The sequence below is a fragment of the Centroberyx affinis genome, unplaced genomic scaffold (assembly GCF_046629955.1).
Source record: "Centroberyx affinis isolate AG114_WGS23_722 - 3 ecotype Tasmania unplaced genomic scaffold, CSIRO-AGI_Caff_v1 ptg001393l_1, whole genome shotgun sequence".
Taxonomy (NCBI): domain Eukaryota; kingdom Metazoa; phylum Chordata; class Actinopteri; order Beryciformes; family Berycidae; genus Centroberyx; species Centroberyx affinis.
Genome location: NW_027279875.1, coordinates 89,412 through 111,371, shown reverse-complemented (window position 1 = coordinate 111,371; position 21,960 = coordinate 89,412). Strand labels below are relative to the sequence as shown.

Sequence of the window (21,960 nt, the reverse complement as noted above, 5' to 3'; positions counted from 1 at the left end):
TGTCACTGAGGGTGGGCCTGGCTCGTAGGCGTTACCTAAAGGTGTCATTTTACCACGGCTGGGCGGTATAACGTGACTTTCTCCTGTAACGAGTGCTGTAACGAATTACTCTTCCAGTTTCATATATAATATCAGAGTTAATTTGCCAAACTGAGTCCATACGTTTCACCCCCTGTACACCCAAGCTAACGTTAGCGGAACTGTAAGCGTTTAGCTAACGTTAGCCTGCTTTATCCGGGTGGAAGTATTCCCACTAATCAAGCAAAAGAGTGACAGTAACATTATGTGTCAGTAGCCTACTGTTTGGTTATCCTGGTAATTCACAATCGAGGCAATTTAATTATCGATATTTTTAAGGTAAGAGAGGATTTTGGAGGTGTAACGGTAATATAACGAGTAACGAATAGGCTACTGCTCCCACGGCCATGGAGTAACAAGTAGAGTGTTAACATTAGGCAGCTTTAAAAATGAGTAACGACTAATAAGTATTTCTTTATAATCTAATAATAACGAGCCCAACAGTTTAGTTTACTCACTGTGACAAAGTGCATAATCGGCCTGAGATTCAATCAGAAACCAAACAAACCGCAAAGACAATAACAGTTCCCATCACCAGGTGTGTCTTTTTCCAGAGAAGCCGATTTCAGCCTTGCGACATCATGGGCTACATTTGCTGCTGACCCTGCTCTGCACCTGGCCTGTTTGTTTCCTAGATGAGAAAAAGATCATTTTCTTTTGTAGACCAGTGGTTCTCAACGTGGGGTCCGGGGACCACCAGGGGTCCTTGAGGGAATTACAGGGGGTTCCCAGCAAAGTGATGAATTGTTAAACTTCACTATTATTTCATTTTTCAAGAAGTTAATACCATTAGAGAATGTAGAAGAATGACTGTTTTTTTTATCATAGTTTCACTGTTATCTCTCTACCTACAATACAGTCATGGCGTTCTGGACAAAATCATATATAGCTAACAATAAAGATATTCTTAGATTTGGGTTTGAGAGACAAAATCTCATTAAATGGGGGTCCATGGCCCTAATGTGGACTAAATTATGGGTCCTTGATATGAAAAAGGTTGAGAATCTATTCTATTCTATTCTATTGACAATATATCTATAGTATATCATTAAGCTATTAAACTTACTCAAGGGTTACGAATTTACTCCAAGGCTATGAATCAGCTAAAAGTTCATATTTTTCCAAAGAAACATGTAGAGGCTTGCCATTTAGCTGTTCCCATGATTAATGAGCCCTCTTTTGAAGTGGTGCCACTTCTACAGAAACAAGCCTACTGCTGAGTCATAATATGCCAAATCATCATCTGTATTAATTAAATTAGGTAATCATGACATTTTGCCTCCGAGACACTGTAAGAATAAGAGTAGCCTTCAAATCAATTAACTCATAACAACAGGTGCAATAAGTTCTTCCCTTTTTAATGTACGCTTTGCTCCGAAAACAATCTTTCCATTTCAGGTCTTTTGATCACTTTCACTTAAAACTCAACTGTGCATCATATTCATGAAAAAAAAATGGTGACAAAGCTTTAGATTGCTTTGATTAAAAATGTGCCGGACACATCCGTGTGAGGTGACACATGCTCAGCAAACATTCACAGCTGTCCAAATCCACATAATACATGACATTTAGTGGACACTTGTATCCACAGTGCCTTACAGTACCAGGAGTACATACATTTTTATTGTTGGTGGCCTCAGTGGGATTCAGACCTTTAACCCTGGCATTGTTATCGCCATGCTCAACCCATTGAGATACATAGGACCATTCACACATCAACACAGACCCAAGCATCAGAGTTTAGCATCAGTACAAGGTTACAGTAAGAGGAGGAACAAAAAAGGTGATGAAGATTCAGGAAACTCCAAGCTGATGGTATTAACAAAATGGGTTTAGGCTGCATGTAGTTTAGATAGTCTTATGTGTGTTACATATGGTAAGTGCAACTTCAAAATACTAGCCTATATAGCCATTTTGGGGAAAGTTCATCACTCAAAATTTTAAAAATGGAGGATACAGTCAGTCTCTAAAATTGAAGTTATAAAATGTTATACACTACATGAGTTAACATCAATTAAACTTGTGTATGATTATTATTTTTTGTCAGAGGGATACAGGTCTGTATAATGTTGACATATCAAAAACTTTCCACCTGAACACCAAAACATTTTAAATTTGGCACAAGTCGTATTTCCTTCACTTTCATCAACCCACAATATGCACACATACATACACACACACACACACACACACACACACACACACACACACACACACACACACACACATTACACAGACAGCTTTGAGGTGACTAGAGTCTTTAAAACTCTGCATGTCTTACTTTATCTTTCAAATAGAATACCCTGGGTGTTTTCTTTAGATGTTCTCTCAAAATTAAGAGAAAAGATGTGATTACAAAAGTTCTCCTTGCTGACCAGGGTCAAATGGTATTTACAAGTAATTTTTAATGTGTGTTGTAATCTCTAGGTACAAGATAGGTGACGTTCACCAGGTTTAGACAGGATGTTGGATGGTAAATTGTTAATTTGACGTTCAGATATTCTCCTTTGATTGTCTAAATGTTCTGGCACTCATTGCAGCCTAACCCTTCCCACCTGACACCAAATAAAAAGTATTTTTAAATACTATTTGACCCTGGTCCGACTCTTTGTAATATTCAAGACAAGACTGAAAGTTCATGGTAGCTGAAATGGGTTTGTAATAGTGTGGGTAAGTTAGTAAACTTTAGGCAGCAGTGATGCATAGGGCAGGTAAATGAGAATTCCCTAATTCTGCAGCATATAGGATACATTGATGTTCAAATCCATTTCCTGGACAGGATGCTAGTCTGATACAGGGCCTCTTTTGATGCACAGAGGGAAAACCAAAGAAAGGAGATCTCTCTTCTTCTATGCAGCAGTTTGAATCACACACTGAAATAAACACTTCTCCATGTCCCTCTATAGTAAATTTCATACCTTTCATAAACCATTTTTCATTCTCTTTCCAAAGCCTCCAAAACATTCTTCTGATCATCACCATCCTCACTTTGTTTTCTAAAACTGAAGAGTTTATTTCCAAAATGTTTCATGTCTGTCTTGAATTCATAAATTTCATCATGTTATATCTATATTAATTGATTAATACTAGATATTAGGTCCTATGTGCCTGGTTGCACATGACAAGTTCATTTCCAAAACGCCATAATGTTTTGTAAAAAAAAAAAAAAATAATAAAAAAACAGTACATGAAGTTTATTACTCAATATTTCTAAAAGTTTTAAGATCAAGTCTGTAAAAGTGTTAATTTAATTTTGTCAACCATAAATTTATGTTACCTGCTATCCTTTAGAAACTACTAAAGCTGGGGGGCGTTTTTGTGCCATCAATCATTTGATAACACTGTGTGCCAGTTTTGTCTAATGGATATCTCATTTTGAAATGAAACTCTTCATTGATTACAGACATCAGAACATGGACTTCACCAGAGCGCAACTTTAAAATGCAATCATCTCCATTTAACACACACAAAACAACCAATCTTCACATCCTCAACCTGTGGCACATTAATCGTCAATAATACAAATATACATATTGAAGAGGATTCTTTTTTTTTTTAAACATTTCTTTTTCTTCTATTTGTACATTGTTTTTAAAAAAAAGAATAATATAAAATATGAAGAGAAATTGTACAGGTTCATTCAGGGTAAAAATTCAAACACATTTCAATGTTTCTCTTCAAAGCTATTTACAAATCACTGTCCATATTTAGGTTTCAGTCTTCATTCAGCTGTCAACAAAGGACTATGGGCATCTGAAGGCCTTGGGAAGACAGTAGGATGTCCAAAGTGATATTAATTTTCAGGGACTGATGAGTGCTAGTCATTTTGAATTGCTGCAAGTACAAACCTGTGGTACTGGGCAGCTCCTAGGTGTGGATATGTGTGTGTAACCCTCTGCCTCCCTGCAGCTTCTCCCCAAGGCCGCTGCATAAAAAAAAACGTGTCCTCTCTTTGTTAATGTGCGTGATTAAATAAGCGGTTAAAATAATCTGAAATGTGATATTTTCCACCTCCAATATGTGCCCCATTTATGTTTTTATCGCTGTCTAAATGGGGAAAAAATGGAAATTCTGCTTCTTTTGACAGCAGTGTAGATCAAGCATGAAGTATTACCATATTCATACTTAAAACTGCATTGCCATTCATTTTCTGAGTCAGAAAGATAGTTTCCCAATTGTGCCGAAGCTGGGCTGAGAAGCAGTAAGAGATCAGTCGCTCTCTAAAGCTGCCTGGGACGCACGTAGTCCTAGACACTGTAGATGGAGAACAAAACAATCATACTGTACAAGGCAGGGCTGGAGCCAATGCACTTTAAAAATCAATCATGTAGTTTGGTGGACAGTTTTACCCACTGCACCATGAGTGCATACTTTGGGCATGAGCGGCTCCCAGTGTGATAAGAACTCTAAACGCTCTGCCAATTCAGCTGCACAGGGTGTTAATTCAGTACTGCTAAACACTGGCTAATGATAGAGCAGTCAGTCACAGTTATTTCATTCAAGGTAAGGTGTATGAATCTTTATAAGAAAAAAAATAAGTTTGACAATTTTTGGATTTTGAAGAAAATCTACCTGAACCTGAATTAACTGAAGTGAAATGAATTACAATATCAGTACACGCAACTTAAGGTAAAGATATGTACTTTGCATCAGTAAATACTTTTTCTTTAACAGCATAGGACACACGGATTGGTTGATGAATGGTATGCGGTTTTAAAGGGACAAAAGACCGGTGTGTTGCATCAGTCAAGGTTAGCCGACTCGTAATCTGGAGACACTGGCTTAAGTTTTAACTAAACAGGGTTGTGTCAGAGGAAGTCCCACACAGCATCATGACTTATTTCCAGTCATCAGTTTACTGAGGTAGCAGCTCAGCCACGGCTGGTACAACGTCCAGTGAGACAGTACACCTTTGACCTTTGACCCTACCACTTAGGGCCAGCAGCCATTTCTATCATGGCCACTTTGGATCACTCACTCCTAAAATGAGCTGATCTCTGTATATTTAATGTGAAGATGTAATTCCAAAACATGTATCCATTTGGGGGAAAATTGCCACCTGGTGGTTAGTGAGTCAATATGTCAAACATGTAGGTTAGCAGATCCTTTAAAATATGTAACAACTTCAATTATTTTCCATAATGACTTTGACTTTCATGCCACCATGCATTTTGTGAGAGGGGGTGTCAAATATTTCAGGTGGTGGATATTTCATTTTAGAACTAACTCTTCATCTCCACAGAACATTAATAATTAATAATTACTTGGTGTAGAATAAAATCTACTCCATTAAATGAAATGGAGAGACACAGACCAATGCTCTGGTGTCTTTTTTATGTTAGATCCATTTTGCGTGATATGATATATACCATATCAGCATGGTTTACTGACTAAGATATTATTAAGTCTGGAAAACATTCCCCACAAGGACTTATTTTGGGGTGAATCACCCTTTAATTTACCAGTAGATATAAGCATTCTACTATAAAAAACAAAAACAAACATTAGTGAAATAAAATAACCCGAATAGAACATTCATACAAAATTTCTGTAAGGCATTCCTTCACCGGGTGTCACGGGTGTCATTCATGCCAGCTTCCTCTTGAACTCATCAGTCCGGCGTTTGCCAGCATGGCTGCTCCAAATCAAAAGCGCATCCTTGATTTTGCCCAAGGACAGTATTTCTGCCAGAGGTGTGAGCTTAACCAGCCTCTCCAAGTCCGTTACGTGAGTCATTAACAGAGTTCCGGCAATGGCTTTGGTCTGTCCTGGGGCTAAGACTAGGAATTTTACATACATGAGAGCCTCAACTCTGAAAAAAGTCATAAATTCATGCAAAGGTGTAGACTGTACAGACTTTCAGTGGACCGTCCAGGACAGGGGAGTTAGGGGCAGTCCTATCTGCGGGACGACGCCAACACGCTGCCCGTCGAGGGGGCGGTGGCGCTGTAATGGGGGTAGTTGTCATTTGCCGGCGGGCCTGGGAGTAAGGAGTTTCCATTGGTGGGGGAGCAGCTGAGCTGGAGCCTCCGCAGATACTCGGCGTGGACCGGCTTGTGGCTCTGCAGCACCTTGATGGCTTCCTCCACGGTGAACCACTCCCGCTTACGGCCTGCGGAGGGAGACAGAGAACCATGTATGAGTTACTGGGAACTTTTAATATTACACTTCCCTGCCTATTACGCTTCCCTCATCAATATAGTGTAATTAGACAGTAATAAAATACAGATTATGTAAATGTTGAGTTGTTATACAGAAACTAATGACACCCCTTGAAAGAAGGTTGCACAGGTTGATTTTTTCCTCAAGGTGTACCAAATCCAACTATCTCCCTCAGTAAAAATGCAATCAAGTTCGAGGGAATTATAGGCTTAATGGTACCAACCATTAGGCTTATGATTAGTGGTGTTGTTAACACTTTGCTGAATTTTGTTATCATCCAGATCCTCTGTTATTACAGAAAAAGGGAGCTATGGCGTAAAGCAGGTATGAAGTATTTTACATCAAGTCACCACAAGGGGCAGTGTCGTTCACGTTACCTTCTACTAATTGCTCTGTCTGGTTAACAAGATTAACAGGGGAAAGTAGATACTGCATCTATGACCACTCACATATAAATGCATGCATGAGCACAAACATATATGCACACATGCATTCACACACACAAAACATCAAGACATTGCTCATAAAACATGGCACAGAAACACAGGGATGTAGATCAAAGGTTTGAACAATAATTTTCAAAAGTAAAGGAGCATAGCTGATTAATTTATTCAGCAAATAAATGTGTACACTAGTTAATACTCAAAACAATGACTCAACTTGTGAATGAATTCATTTACACTGTTGGTAATTCAAGCTTCCCTTGTGAATTTGAAGCAAAAGAGCCAATGCAGCAAGCTCGGACTTACAGTAACCGGCAGTTAGAGCGACCTACAAAGTAACCCTGGATACTGGCATCCAGGCTAATGACAGCTGTAATATACTGCTGACTGAATTACAGCTCAGAACTACTGCAGCTAGGAAGAGAGGTCTAGATTTATAGGCACCTGTCCTAACTGCATACCCCAATGCCTATACAGTCCCTATGCAGTATATTGGCATACACATAAATGCAGTATATGCCACAACACACACACACATCCAGAAGAGCACATACAGGCACACACACACACACACATCACAGAAAATAGCGAAAAAAATAACTGTACCTATGTTAACAGAGTCTTCCCAGGCCTCCAGTGTTTCAGTGACAGTCAACACATACACATACGTCCGGTGCTTCCGATCTTGGTTTTGCTTTAGGGATCAGAGGAAAAGGAATTGATTGAATATTTAATGATATAATGAACATAAACATTGGGCAAATGCAATAAGCAGTGTGCTAGGATACTCATTCTCTAAACCTGAATAGACAAATGCTATGCTGTAAAATCTGCATCTGTCTGCCTCAATTCTGTTTTACCTGTTTACATAATTTGTATGCGAGGCCCTGCTCTCTTTGTGCTGTGTCAGCATGTATGGTAAAGCTCTGCAAGTTGTTAATGCGTCTGCACCGATGTTGAATTCCTGTACGTTTATTGTACTTGGAGATTAAAGCTATTCTGATTCTGATTTGCTCATCTGCTGGAGTGTTGATATGCATTGAGCCAAATGAAATAAATTTAGCATTTTTTTCCAGAAGCTACACAAAACACTATTCAATACAAGAATACAAATAATATTATGTATTACAGGCTGTTAAGTGAAAAAAACCCCCACCTAACTGCAATTTGGGTTTGTTCATTTTCTTCAAGGTTTATATGGCTATACGTGTGTTGACTGAGTTTCATGATCTATGCTCTGTTATACATATAATGTATAAGAGACTGCATGAGACGCATGAGATAATCAAAAGCTTACCTCAAAAACACCAAGCAGGCGTCCCAGCTTGCCCTTCACACCGGCCTTAAGAGGGAACAGAAATAGGAAATAAAAAAAAAACATCAGACAGAGTTTTGTTTTTCCAACCGGCTCTGCTGTACAGGGTTTCCGGGCTGCAAGGTGGACAGGACAGAACAACTCTTTTTCTGTGACTTATTTAGTTTTGACTGGCGGTGGTGGCCTTAGAGGGGAATGAGACACAATGATAAGAACTGAAAAGCAGTGTTCAAAACAGGCTAAAGTCAAAAACAATGGAAATTGCATTACATCTCAATGTTTTAAAGTACTTCAATTGTTTTCATATATTGATTTGGAAACCCAGCTGCATAAATACAACTACATTACAAAAATATGTCACCAAAGGACAACAAAAACATCCGCAATGGCAACACCAATAAAAAAGGACTTAATGGGCCTGACTGTCCAGTATGTGATGTATTCCACCTCAGCCTGCAGACTGCTCCAGCCTGTGTGTGCCGCACTCCACTGTAGCCTCCCAGACATTGTTTTGATATATGAATGCTGGGCACTCAACCAATCGTTAACTAAAACACATACAGCTCAGAACCAAGCGACACAATAAGTCCCTGTACCCAGAATGAACTGTTTTTGTTCTCGAGTTCGTTTTCATCCTCTGTGGCCTCAGAGCCTCTCGGGCCTTCATTCTGTGGGAATCTCTACTTAAAACCAAAGCCAAAATCGAACTGTTGTTTGTTGTTTTTCTTAACTGTAATGTGGTTTCAACATGAAGCAATGGAGTGTTTGAGAGTGTGTAATATAATATTTGTGTGAGGGAATCACGGATAACATTTTAGCTGGACTTATTATTTACCAGTACACAGAATCTGTTTCCCTTGTGCTGTAAAGCTAGAAACCTGGTCTGAATCCTGAATTAGTATTATTGAAACCTATTCATAATACCTAGTAGTTATTTAATTAATTCATATCTACTTCACAGCAATCACATTACTGTCAAGACATGTGAATCTGTCCTTTCCCCCCTCTTAGCATGCTTCAGAAGTGTCACTCTGTCCCATTGATGTGCCCACTGGGCCAGGCTGCAGGGCCTGCGAATGCACAGGAATCCAGTGGGGAGCCAAGTTTAGACTGCTGACGTGGCTCGGGACACGAGGTTCCCAACCGGCGGGACCTCTGGAATACCACCGCACTCCTCAGTCATCCAGCCACTGACACCGAGGACCTTCAAAAACCCTGCACATGCATATTGCTGCCATCTGGCATAAACCTCGCGACTCCAATTTTGGTGACTTTATCATGTTTTTACCGGAATTGAATGATTGCGTAGTGGCTTGAGAGATTTGTATGTGTGACTTCAAGTGTGTACGGCTGTCAATCTACAAAGTTTTGCTTAGTGAGACCTTTCCCTAACCAAAACGTCACAGGTTTAATCTCTGCAACAACCATATATCCATCAACAGTCTTATGCTCACTTATATTCTGTTGCTCTGGATAAGAATATTAGCTAAATGCCTTTTGGATATACAAAGTTTCTCACCTCACAGCATTATTATGCCCATATCGATCTGATGGCTGCACTCTCTAAGCGGTGTAAATTCTCTTCAAACATTAAATTTCCCTAACCGGTCCTCGCTTTATTGACACAGATACCTGGGATTCACCTAAAAGTAATACGGATTCCTCTGTTTAAAGTAAAGTAGATAGTGATTTCTTTTGGAATAGCCGTCACCCTCGCTGCATTCGGTGCGCTGAATACTGTGAATGTGTGCGCTGCTGCATTGTTGCTCCCCACCAAAAGAGAGTTGTTTGGACAATTCTGTACTTCTAATGTAGGATAGATGCAGGAACAGAGGACAGAGTGGCTGCTACAGCACTTCTCAAACAGGATAGATGCATGTTGGTGGTGTGGTGGGGAGGGAACTTCTACTGTCACTACCAGACTTTACAAAGTGCTCATTTTTATAGACAAAAACAGAAGGGAAGGAGCGCTGCTTTGGATCCTCAGTGTAGAATGAACAGGTGGCTCTTTGGAGGGAGGTAATAGCTGAGTCAGAGTAAGATGATGCATGGGAAGTCTTTGTAAATACACTTTAAGATCCAGTCAAAAACAGTAGTACCCAGCAAAAAAACAATATCCAAGGTACTCTGTCTCTTTGCAAAAATTAAAATGCCATTTTTCTGGAATCTACTGTTTTGGTCTGGATCTTAAACTATATTTACAAAGACTTGTACGTAAGTTTGTTATGTGTCATGTAATCTCATGTGGGACTGGCGACTTAGGTGGCATGGCATTACAACATATAACATATAATTGAACAAAAACTGGGCTAGTAAACAATTAATTTATTCATTCATTCCTAAATATATTCACCTCCTCAAACACCTCCCGCACTGCGGCGCCACACGGCTCCTCTTCCGGCTCCATCCCTCCTCCAGGGACGATCCACTGGTCCGGGTGCCGACTGCTGCTAACCAGCAACACCTGTCAAAGAACAAACACAACTTTAGGAAACTTAGAGCATTTCAATTTAGAACTTTACGATTGTTTAAAGAAAAGTGATTTTGAAAAAACTAGATGTCAGTGTGCGGGATTTACTGAGTTTGAATATGATGAAACGTTTTCACCAATATTGCACTTGATTCATGAACCAAAGATTACCTGAAGCTCTAAAACACCTTGATTAGACGTCCATTTTTGACGCCTCTCTCTCTTAAGCAATTAATTGAAGCCTCTGCAATTTGGAAATTGCAGAAGTTCCTATTGCAATTTCAATTTTCTTTTCGATAAATTGCTCAGCTCTAGATCGTGGTATGTTCAGCTTATTCAGGTCAGGACCGAAAATGACCTATTTACTTATTTGGTTTAGTTTTATATTGACATGGCCCATTAATATTTCTGTAAGCATTTCTTCTGCACTAAAATTGTACATTCAGATGTGCCTCAATATGAATTCATTCCTCTTGTCACTGGACTTGACTTAGCTTGTCACGCTAGAACTTGAGCCTTGACCCCTGACCCCTTTGACTTGGGACTTGAATCTCAAGAGGCTGACTTGTGGCATGTTGCTTAAGGGGATCTTAAATCTACCAGAGTCCTCATACAATAAATCACTGTCTCATCCTGATGTGAGTCTGATCCTGAGTTTTGGAATAAATGGTCTTCTGAGTGAAATAAATATATGGAACCGGTAGAGTATGACAATCTGAGAAAAATGGTCCACACTCAAAAATGGCCAGGCATTTCCATTGCTATTTTTAATTCTTCAACTATCTGTCAACTTTTCAGATACTTTGAGATTGACAGGATTTGCACTTCTGGGATACTTTCCAGTCCAGTGATGAATCTCAATCAAAGCCATTTTTGCAGGGGTTCCAACACAATTTGACCCCAGTAAACAATGAAGGTAAACCAAGCGTGAAAGACTCAAATCCTCTCTGTGCTCCCCTAAGCGGCCTGCCGAGCTTGAATTACACTACAGTTGCAGTGTACACCGATACGCACGGATCAGATATGCCTGTGTCTGCGGTTTTTGGCAGTGTCCACATAGCGACCACAACACACAGACACAAGCACACCTGCTGTAAACATAATCACTTTTTCATAGAGCACTTCAATCGTCATAGTAGACACACAATCTGTGGCAGAACACAGATCATAATAATATAAAAATCCAATACAAGCCAAACTGCTGAAATAGTCCTCAAATGCAATCCCTTCAATGGCCCATTTACTCATGACTACTACTTTTTTCTTTTGGGAATTTTTGAGCATTTCAATTGACATATTAAGTGTAACTGGAAATGTGTTCTTTGCATATCCCTCTGATTTGATCACAATATACAGCAAGCACGTATATGCATTAAAGAGGGAAACCCACGTTCAACAGCTTGTGCAACAGATGGTCACATCCACCTTCCCTCCATCCCCTTCTCTACCTGTCCTATCACTGCATCCAGTAATCCTGCAGTAAGAGTCAGTCTGTCAGATAATCCCAACTCAGCTTTCATATAGCCTTCCTTATGTTCTCTAATGGGATTGTGGCTGTGGCTAGCAGAGGCCTTCTGAGGCTCCTCTGAGGGCCACCAGGTGACTGAGCCGGGGGTGAGGGCCAAACCGATTGGACGGCACATGCAGGGGCCTCGACAGCCAGCGCTGACGGCTGCTGCTTGCGTCACGTGCCGTGCTAACTCAAGTCGGCCACCTGCTTATTCCCAGCTGCTGTAGGTTAAGATGGGGGGGGTTATAACGTTCATAGCTGTGAATGTGCGCAACTGTATGAATGTCAAGCAGGGTGTTGCGGAAAAAGTACATGTGTGCTCAGCAAACCTTTCTTGGCGAAACAAAGGTTAAAAAAAACATACAACAGGTGTTTGTCCTATTTGTGTGTACAGTAAATGGCACATGTTACAGGAAGGGCCATTCACACTAATGCAAACAGTGCTAGTCCAGAACAGCTTGTCTTCTCAGAAGTGTGTGAGCTGTAAAAATGTGCAAAGACGAACCTAGTAACACAGTTAAGCCAGCTCTTTGTGCCTCTGTGCGTGTGTATGTGTGTGTGTGTGAGAGAGAGTCTGTGTGTGCTAGAGATGGCTACTTCACAGCACTCCTAACTCAGTAACCCCTGTGTGAGTGTGAGTGTGTGTGTGTGTGTGTGTGTGTGTGTGTGTGTGTGTGTGTGTGTGTGTGTGTGTGTGTGTGTGTGTGTGTGTGTGTGTGTGTGTGTGTGCGTGTGTGTGTGTGTGTGTGTGTGCGTGCGCAGAGAGCTGCTGTTGTGGTTGTGTTGCTGAGTTACAGCCAGGCTTAGAGGGAGATCAAGGGTGTCAACGTGTCCTAAACCGATAGTGTGGATGTATACAAAACAAAAGCCACATAGCTTCCGGGGCAGTGAGGACAAAGCCATTCTCTACTCTGGTTGTTCCATTTTTATCATTTCGTTGTTGCCCTGGAGGAACCTTGTCATTTGTCCATCCTAAGAATACAACACAGGCTACATTTAGTCTTTTTTTATGATTTTAGGAATGTAGAGCACTGAATCGACATATTACAAACTCTGTGTAATTAGGAATTTCAACAGGAATGGACCAAATACCCACTTGTACACATTTGAGTGCCAGTCTTGGTAGTTCAGTAGACTAAAGCACACATCCCATACTCTGGACACTGTAGATGCAAAACCACCTCATGACTGTTGTTTACATTATTTTCCTGTCACTTTCAAATGACTTTTATACCATCTACATATAAACGCAGAAATTTTCAAATTTCATTACTGTTCGACGCTCACCGTCGACAACAACCACCATCTAAAACATGATGAAAAAAACAAAACAAAATAACTCACACCCACATGAAAGAGGTCAGGGGTCAGGTGACAGCTGAACTCTGAGCGCAGAACACCCGCACATTAGGGAAGAGGGGAGGGGTGACGTGGCCGCCGGGTGAAAGAGACACCCCAGAGGGAATACCACAGAGTTTTCCGGTGAGATTTCACTCTGCTCTGCAACACAACCCACCCCCCCCACCCCCTAGTCTTTCCCTGGGAATAGGTGATGAAAAACAGTACAGAGATGTGAAAGTATCAAAATCTTTCAAAATGCTGGACTCTATTTACACTGATTTTTGTCTTTTAGGCATTAGCTGACCTCTCTTATCCAAAGTGACTACCAGTGACTATAAGAGGAGAACAAGCTTATATTCCTGGATAACCAACATTACAAGCAATCAGTAGTAAGGAGTGCAAGGGTCAAATCAGGGGGATCTGAAGCCTTCTACTAGTTTATGGGCATTTTTCATGATAATATCAAAAGAGCATGTTCTGATGATATATAGCAAAGGACAAAGCATGCTAATGTTACACAAAAATTACAAAATGAAATGTTCTTTCGTTCAACATATTTACCATTTAGCTGAAACTCATTTGAAAAAAGGATCAGTACTGGAATCAGTATTGAATTTGAGGTAGCAGAACTACCACTGGCTGTAAAACACCGGTCATGATAATCGCTTCTCTGGCCTGGACTCAACAAGGACAGCACGCAGGAATATTCTGGAGGATATAAACACCTCCTGCTCCCCAAGGAGGAACGCCTGTAGCTGTCAAATAAAGAAGGCTCCAAATGCCAGGCTGGGTGTTGGAGGGAGAGAATGAGGGATGGAAATAGAGGGGGGTGAAGGAGAGTAAAAGAAGATTAAAGGGGACAGTGAGCGGGACAGAGAGAGCTTTTCATTTATCACCAACATCACAAGCAGCCATAATATAAGAAGTGCAAGGAACAAATCAATAGTACTAAAACAGTGAAATCCTGTGCCTGTGGATTATCCAAGTATCACCAATAAACCAATAACCTAATAAAAGACTGAAAGATAGAGGCAGAAGGAAAATCAAAAGGTAGAAAGAAACAGATAGCCTCCACTGATGACTTTATGATACAGTTTATTCTCACACTGATAACCTGCCCCCTCCCATTTCCAGTGTGACATAATATTATTGTCAATCCGCTGCAAAACCTTCCACATCTAGCGTGTGGTTTACTACAGTCTGGTACTACCAGTGTTAGGGGCTTATTCCTTTCATCCTGAAATATGAATGGCATTATATAAGGTTTAGTTGAATAAAAGCCTCTAACCTTGTAACCAATATGCTACACATCACGTCAATCCTAAATCATGAACTAAACAAAAAGAGCCATCAATACCATGTTTTAGAGGATTTCAATGCTAAAATTCAAAGTTTGAGCTTTGTTTATTTATGCAGAATTTAAGAATCATGTTAATTAAATGAAAGTTTTACACATCCTGTGCTTTGAAGGCTTTATTTAAGAAGGTGGTAGAACACAGCATGAATTACAATGGGGTGAGAAAGTTGTGATTTAACATTGTGGCTTTTACAGTGTGCTTCACACAATTAAACCATATTTGATTTGATGTGTATCAACATTATTAAGTTGAGAAAAATATATTCTGTAAATTGCACAGCGATTGTTTCAATTTGAGTGAATGTATGCATGAGTAGAGATTAATTCATTCAAGCCTTTAAGGTTATAGCATGATTTTTACTGAAAAGCTAGCACTACCTATCACTTCATCACTCTCACTCTAATACAATGTAAATTAATATTCTACGGACCCAGGAATATTTGTTACTTCTATTGTCTGAGTTTTGTTGGCAAGCAAGGAATGTAAACTTATTCAACTGTTGCACTAACTGTAAGTCTCTCTGGATAAGACTGTCAGCTAAATGCTTAAAATGTAAAGTAGTCTTCTTCCACACAGGTTCCAAGCAACCCACATGCTTTCACACTCAGGTGGCCCACCCAACAATCACTGTTGTCCCTCAGCGCTGTCAAGTTCCTGGTTTCCCTTGTTGGGAGTTTAATTGCTGTCATAGTGCACCTTGCCCCGAGGGCTCAGCTTTCTCCTTTCCTCTCCAAAACAAAACAGTTCAGCAGCGTGCACAGCTCCTGTTCCACCACAATTACAAAGAGAGCTAGGTCTCCTGTGTCTAGGAATTGTGTGCGTGTGTTTGTGTGTGTGTGTGTTTCGTGGATATACTGATAAAGAGAGAGAGAGAGAAAGACGGAGACATGAGTGTGTTGTTTGTATTGATATCGCCAAGCCCAACATCCCACAGGCTGCTTCGTCACAAACTGGTCAGTATTAGCACCAAACAGAGTTCCTCTCTCATTCAGGGGTACAAACTGGTTCCCTTACTTTGAAGGGTGTCATCTCTGGGACTGCATGTGCGGACATGCCTGTCAGAGCCTGGGAATCCCGATGGTAATGGTCACACCTATGTTGTCACAATCTTTTATTCTCTGTCCTGTCTTGAAATTACTGGTTATATAAAGAGCAACCAGAATAAGCCCAGAGTGCATCATCAAGCGCCTCTAAAAATTAGCCAAGGGTGGATGTATAAGCTTTTATACTAATGACTATAAAATGTCCATGTATATAGAAATCACCAGTTTCATTGAGAAAGTCTCTCTGTCTTATAATCCTTCAGATAAAGTGGCCTTACTTTTAAAACTCTGTCATAAATGGTAGCCTCCAGAAGCACCATGTCTGTACATGTATAAGTGTGTGTATATGTGCTTGTTTGTTTGTGTGTGTGTGTGTGTGTGTGTGTGTGTGTGTGTGTACAAATCTTCAAATCTGTGTGTTGTACAGCCAACACTGGAGGGCTCAGGGAGAGCTCCCTGTGCCAGTCTAGTGATATCAGACTTGCAGTTTTTATATTGCATAACAGTTAGCCCATTCCAGGCTTTTAGGGGAGGCTGGAGAAATGTGGGCATTCCCTTATGAAAAAGAACTATTGTAATCCTACAGTAAAATTTAGAAGGGTACTATAGAAATAGAAATATTATATAGTTATAAACTCCCTACTGAGAACCACAAACACGTTCACAGTCCTATTACAGTGATTTTTCACTGGGATTTCAAGTGTCGTCATAGAATCCGATTACAAAAACAACCGCATTTTGGGGGGAAAAAAGACACAAAAATACGACATCTGCTTTCAGAAATCGCCTTTAAAAATGGGGATAATGTATATTTCACATCATTGGTGAATGAGACTTCTAAGACGCAGCAACAGTAGGCTACTATGTGTCTGACTATCACTGCATTATTTACATGGTGAAGGCTGCGCAGCCCCTTTAAATCCTCGTACTGGTAATTGCAACACAGCTGCCCGCTCGAGGCCGGGCTGCTGCATGATCATGAATGGTCACTGCGTGGCTGTGAACGCACAGTCTGTCGCGCTGCTGAATAAGTGACGGATAGATTGACAGATATATTTAGAAAAGACTTGTGCCGTGTATTCTTATCCCCCCAACTTAACATAGCCCAGTGTTAGACCCGGTTAGACCTCCGCTATTAAAGGAAACGTGCAACGGAGCGCCTCGCCCCCTCCGTGTCGGCTGCGTCAAGCTAGCAAGAGTAACACCGGGAGTAAAGCGAGCTTTGTCCTCAAAATAAAAGCGTCGCTATTACGAGTTACTACTACTGGGTTTTACTTTGAAAGTTTTGACCGGACGTCGTGTTTGTTTTATTGTAGCTACCTTGACAACAATCCATTTTCTTATTCTCTCTGTGTGCTTATCAAACTAGCCTAAACTGGATGGCACAGGGCGCACAGCAGCAACAGCAGCAGCGGCACGGAAAGTCTTAAAGACACAATAAGAAATATAGAAAATCAGTGCTGTGCTTAGATGGGCGAAGTAAAATGTCAAATCAAAACCCCTCATGCATTATCAAAACAGTGGAAAAGAGAAAAAAAAAAGTATTTGGCTTTTATCACTGACACATCATATGTTAGTTTAGGTGGAGTATTTATAATAAATCCTGTGCTCCCTGAATGACTGGATGTGATTGCCGGATAATGTGTAGGCCACATATTAATCTATATCATATGTGTCTGGTCCAGCCGCTGACCACAGCACTGCGGGATCCCCTACCTCTTCTTCACGCTCGTTCTTGAAGCACAAACACGCCGCTCGCTTCTTGAAGCCCTCGCCATCGTAGGTCCTGGTCTGGTTCGGCTTGAACTTCATCATGGATTATTCTGCTGCTGCCACCAACTGGAACCGGCAAAAGGGACCCGACGAGTAGAGAAGTGGAGTCACCGCATCGTCGTAGCTCTCTGCATCCGTGATCCGTGGTGGTCAGTCACTGGGGGGCCTGGAGATCCCGGAGAACAGTCAAACTATCCTGGCTTTATATTCTCCCATTGGCTGAAATCGTACCTCGGTGCGTCTGGAAAACAATACGGTTATACTGCGCGTAATAACACTAATGCATAGAAGCCGAGGCTCTCAGCTGCTCCCCATACTCCGCTCGACAGTGTGTGCAATCCCCCGGCAAAGGCAGATCTTATGTACAACCTACACACACACACAGCCCTCCTCTGGACCCATTGCGCATGGCCGCTGAGTCAGTACAATGGACAGGCAGATGGGAGTTTTAGATATACAAACCTTTCTCGGAGGCACAAATAATCCCATTGGATGAGTTAACCTCAATGGGCGGAGCCAATAAAAATCACAATTTTTCAGAGTGCAAATTGGCTAACTACAACTGGCAAACTTGAATGGCAAAGAAGGGGCTTTTGTAAAAATATAAAGAAACAAGCATGTATTTCGTGATAAACTGAGGGCAGACTGGTTTAGGTGACTTTATTGGGTCTGTACTTGTTTAGGTTGGGCAGTCATTGAGTTCATGAATAAGACTAATATGATCTGTTATTTAGGCCTAGTCTTGACTGTGTGCAACATCAGTCAATTGTTATTGAACTAAAAGATCAGTTTTGGTGTGGGGCATAAGTATATTGGAGGAAAAATGGTATCTTATAAATTGACCATGCTAAATAGCATAATGTAAACAAAAATGCCTGTTAGGTTCAAAGTCTGGTTAAACAGTTTAACCATGGGATTAAAACCCAGGACCCCACACAAAAACCTGCTGCCCTAACTAGTGAGCAAGCATGGCTGCCTAAGAAACTTGTATGTGCAGTGTTTATTTTGTATTTATTTATTTATTTTGTTTTAAGATTTTTGGGGCCAACATGGACCAACCCCCGACTGACCTGACTGACAGAGTGACTTATAGCCAACTAGCTGCTGGTCACAGCTAAAAATACAAATGGCAATGACTTATTTTTTCACTCATTCGTGACCATGGCATTCATGATCCTGGAAGGTCGACAGTAGACCAACTAGCTAGCTTAAGGCTAGTATGGCTAATATGAATAATAATAGTTTGTAGGCTGTGTTATCCAGGATCTAGCTAACCTGAATAACATGGCTAGATAGTAGTTAGTCGCAAGAGTAGGCTACTAAGTTTCATATTATATTAGCTTCCTTCTGTCTTACCTCTTGCCTTTTTCACTGGGTTTCAGGCTCCGCCCATTGAGGTTTAACTCAACCAATGAAATTATTTCTACCTCCGTAGCCGCTCTACCCGTGAGAAAGCCCAACTAGACACATAAATCTGTTTGTCAATGGAAAACACATATTCTCAGTCACTGTAGACCTTATAGCCTGAACACTACTGGAGACCTTCAGGCTTCGTGTGAGTTGGCCAGTCTGCACTCAGAAGTAAGCTGTTGCGTTCATGGATGTTATCAGGACAAAAAGCAGGACATGATGAGGAAAAAGCATTTTCAACAGAAATAACTAGTCATGTTTAAAATTAAACTGAAACCCTGGAGGGGAAAATAAAATCACATCCCTGTGCAGTTGAGGGTGAATGATAAATAAACTGCTATCAAGAATTCAACACATATTACCACTTTATTTATAAGTAGGGCTCCTTGTGAGACACATGGGTGGCAGAGAGGACCTGGAGAGAGAGAGTGACTGTCCTGCAACTGGAACGTTATAGGTTCAATTTCTACAACAGCCCATGTGTCCAACCCTGTCAAAGTGTCCTTGAGCAAGACACATAAGCCCTACTTGCTCTGACTCCTCTAGTTAAATGCAAATGTGTTTGTGTCTCAGAGGAGAATGAGAAAAAATACAAAGTCTATTTACAAAGGTACATTACAAAAAAAACAAAACACATTACATCTCAATACAAAGGTATTTTTCACTGTGTGCAATATTGAAAATTAAGCTCCCCCAAAAATTAAATTCCCCCAAAATATGTTAGGAAAGCCGTATTCATTCGAAACTAAAAACCCATCAGGCTTGAATCACTGCCACCTTTCCTCATGAAGTCCCAGACTCGGCTCAGTATTAAAGCCATTCAAGGAAAACAAAACCAAAAAAAAACATAAGCTCTTAATATTATAAGCCCATGTGTCAATATACAGTCCACTGTAATGTTTTTATTGCATTGTTATGTAAAAGACTACACTTCCTATCTGTTTTGTTTTGGCAGTCCCATGCTGTTTCAAGTTCCACCTGTTAGGCAAACACATGTAATGACACTTAGACTTGTGTGCTCCCAGCTCTTCTGTCTCCTCATATTTGCTGAAGGAAAGCTGCACATCTTACAGAAAGTTTTATCATGTGCAAATATTCCAATAGCGTGAAAAACAAGCCCTCTGTTTGCTTAAACTGAACATTGCACTGTACTGGACTGTACTATACTGTATTGTACTGAAAACGTTCAATACTAAAGCACTGCAATTTTATCATTTATCTGTTATTCTTGGATGCTAGTTGAGCCTGTTGAGCCTTCTGGAGGTGTGATGGGCTTAAGTGAGGGAAACACCTGTGATGGGATGTGCCCACTTCACAAATCATGACATACCCACTCTCACTATACTCTATACTAAAATCGTATTTATACTGTACGTGGGAGCTCACCTAGTTCAATAGCACTTGGGATAGTTGCATCAGATCCTGTGTTTCGGTAAATGTTAAATATCAATCACCTTCTGTTTTCACTGAAATTACATAAAATTTGAGTTGTGTCTCAGTTCCAGTCAGTGTATCAGTGTAAGGAATAGGGGACAGGTATTACACAACCAGTTAAGCAGTTGTTCATAGGTATTTATGAGTTAATTATTTCTGGTTTATTAAACCAGAATTTGGTGTTCTCATCAGTCTTTAGCCAGGGGTCATGGCCGGGACAGCAGGGACACAGGGTCACTCAATGTCGCAATACTAGACTGGTTATTGGTGAAGTTGTCGCTGTCATTAAGAACCGCACCTAACCCTGACTAAACACATTTGTTGCTGGGTTTACGTTTGACTCATATAATGTAAAATGATGAATAACGCTCTCCCCACCCTCAACAACTCCCTTGACCAAGACACTTTGCCTCCGGTGGCTCCCGTGAAGCTGCCAACGTAGAACACTGTGTCAACGTGCATAACTGTTGGAGTGTAAAGATGGGCAGTGCTTAAAAAGGGCATGAATGCCCAGCAAAACCCTTCCTTGGATAAATAAAGCATAAAAAAAATCGTTTTATGTGTAATTTCCTCACATTGTCTAAGTATCTTTATACTGCAGGCATTTTTCTTCTGCTCTCATAGCCATTATAACTGAGTCATCAATAACTGATTAAATGTAGTCACTATTTAAATTATGCAATTCAAAAAAGGTATGGGACATTTCTCACTTAGATACTCAAAAGAATGTGTACTAAAATCCAGTGTAATGGGGATATACCGTAGCAGATTGTATGGAGCCAGAACAGTGACTTTAGTATTTGGCACTGAAAAAGAAAGTTGGCATTGTATTTGGAATTGAAAGAAAAAATGGCATTGAAAAACAGGCATTGGCATTGAAAACAAACATTGAACTAAAAAAACAAACAAAAACAAAACATTGGTATTTAAAAACCTCCATTAAAAATAGTATTTATTGGAAGTGAAAAAAAATCTACCAACCGGTCCAGCTGAGAGCCGAGCTCGCCCTAAAGTCACCGCTGGTCGGGCTTATTTCTTGGTCAGCCTCCCCAAACAAGAACGGCAGCATTCTTCTTCTTCTCTGCAGTTTCTGGCAGCCAGCATTCTTCCCAAAATAAGCAGATTAGATGCAAGTCACGCTCCTCCTCTCCTCCACTGCAAACCTAAACCTAACCCTAATGAAAAAAAAACTTTGAACGAAAAAATAACAATTGTGAGTGCATAGTCAAAAAATTAGCAAGTGTGCCACATTCAGTTTGTTTTTTATGCCAAGTTAACCCTAACCCTAACCCCATTTTTTGATGCCAATATTTTATTTTTCAGTTTACAATAAATACTATTTTTTGTTTTCAATGCCAATGTCCTGTTTCTCAATGCCAGTTTTTTTCAGTTCCAAATACAATGCCAACTTTTTTTCTTCAATACCACATACTGAAGTCACTGTCGTGGCTCCATAAGAGTGCATGTGTTGATATCACGTACTTGTAATTGCTCATTACGCCTTAATGTTTGTCTGAGGAGAAATGTGTCTCCAGGTACTGTGACACATTCACCCTCAGTTTACCTTTGACCTGTGGGCTCCAGAGCATCCGGTCACATTGTAAGTTGCATTCACATGTTGTG

General features: G+C 40.5%; 1 protein-coding gene across 2 annotated transcripts; it reads right to left on the bottom strand.

Annotated features, from left to right (window-relative positions):
- Nucleotides 1–1,433: 1,433 nt before the first annotated feature.
- Nucleotides 1,434–21,412, bottom strand: nudt4b (nudix (nucleoside diphosphate linked moiety X)-type motif 4b). 2 transcript variants are annotated; one of them, XM_071526186.1, is made up of 6 exons: nt 21,319–21,412; nt 17,437–17,734; nt 10,352–10,462; nt 7,981–8,025; nt 7,290–7,377; nt 1,434–6,190 (listed from the first exon to the last, which is right to left on the bottom strand). In XM_071526186.1, exons 2-6 carry the CDS (start codon nt 17,533–17,535, stop codon nt 5,976–5,978), a joined length of 558 nt encoding a protein of 185 aa, XP_071382287.1. In that variant the 5' UTR covers nt 17,536–17,734; nt 21,319–21,412; the 3' UTR covers nt 1,434–5,975. The 2 variants fall into 2 exon arrangements, with proteins under 2 accessions (XP_071382287.1, XP_071382286.1); XM_071526185.1 differs by lacking the exon at nt 21,319–21,412 and having other exon boundaries at nt 17,437–17,832.
- Nucleotides 21,413–21,960: the final 548 nt, after the last annotated feature.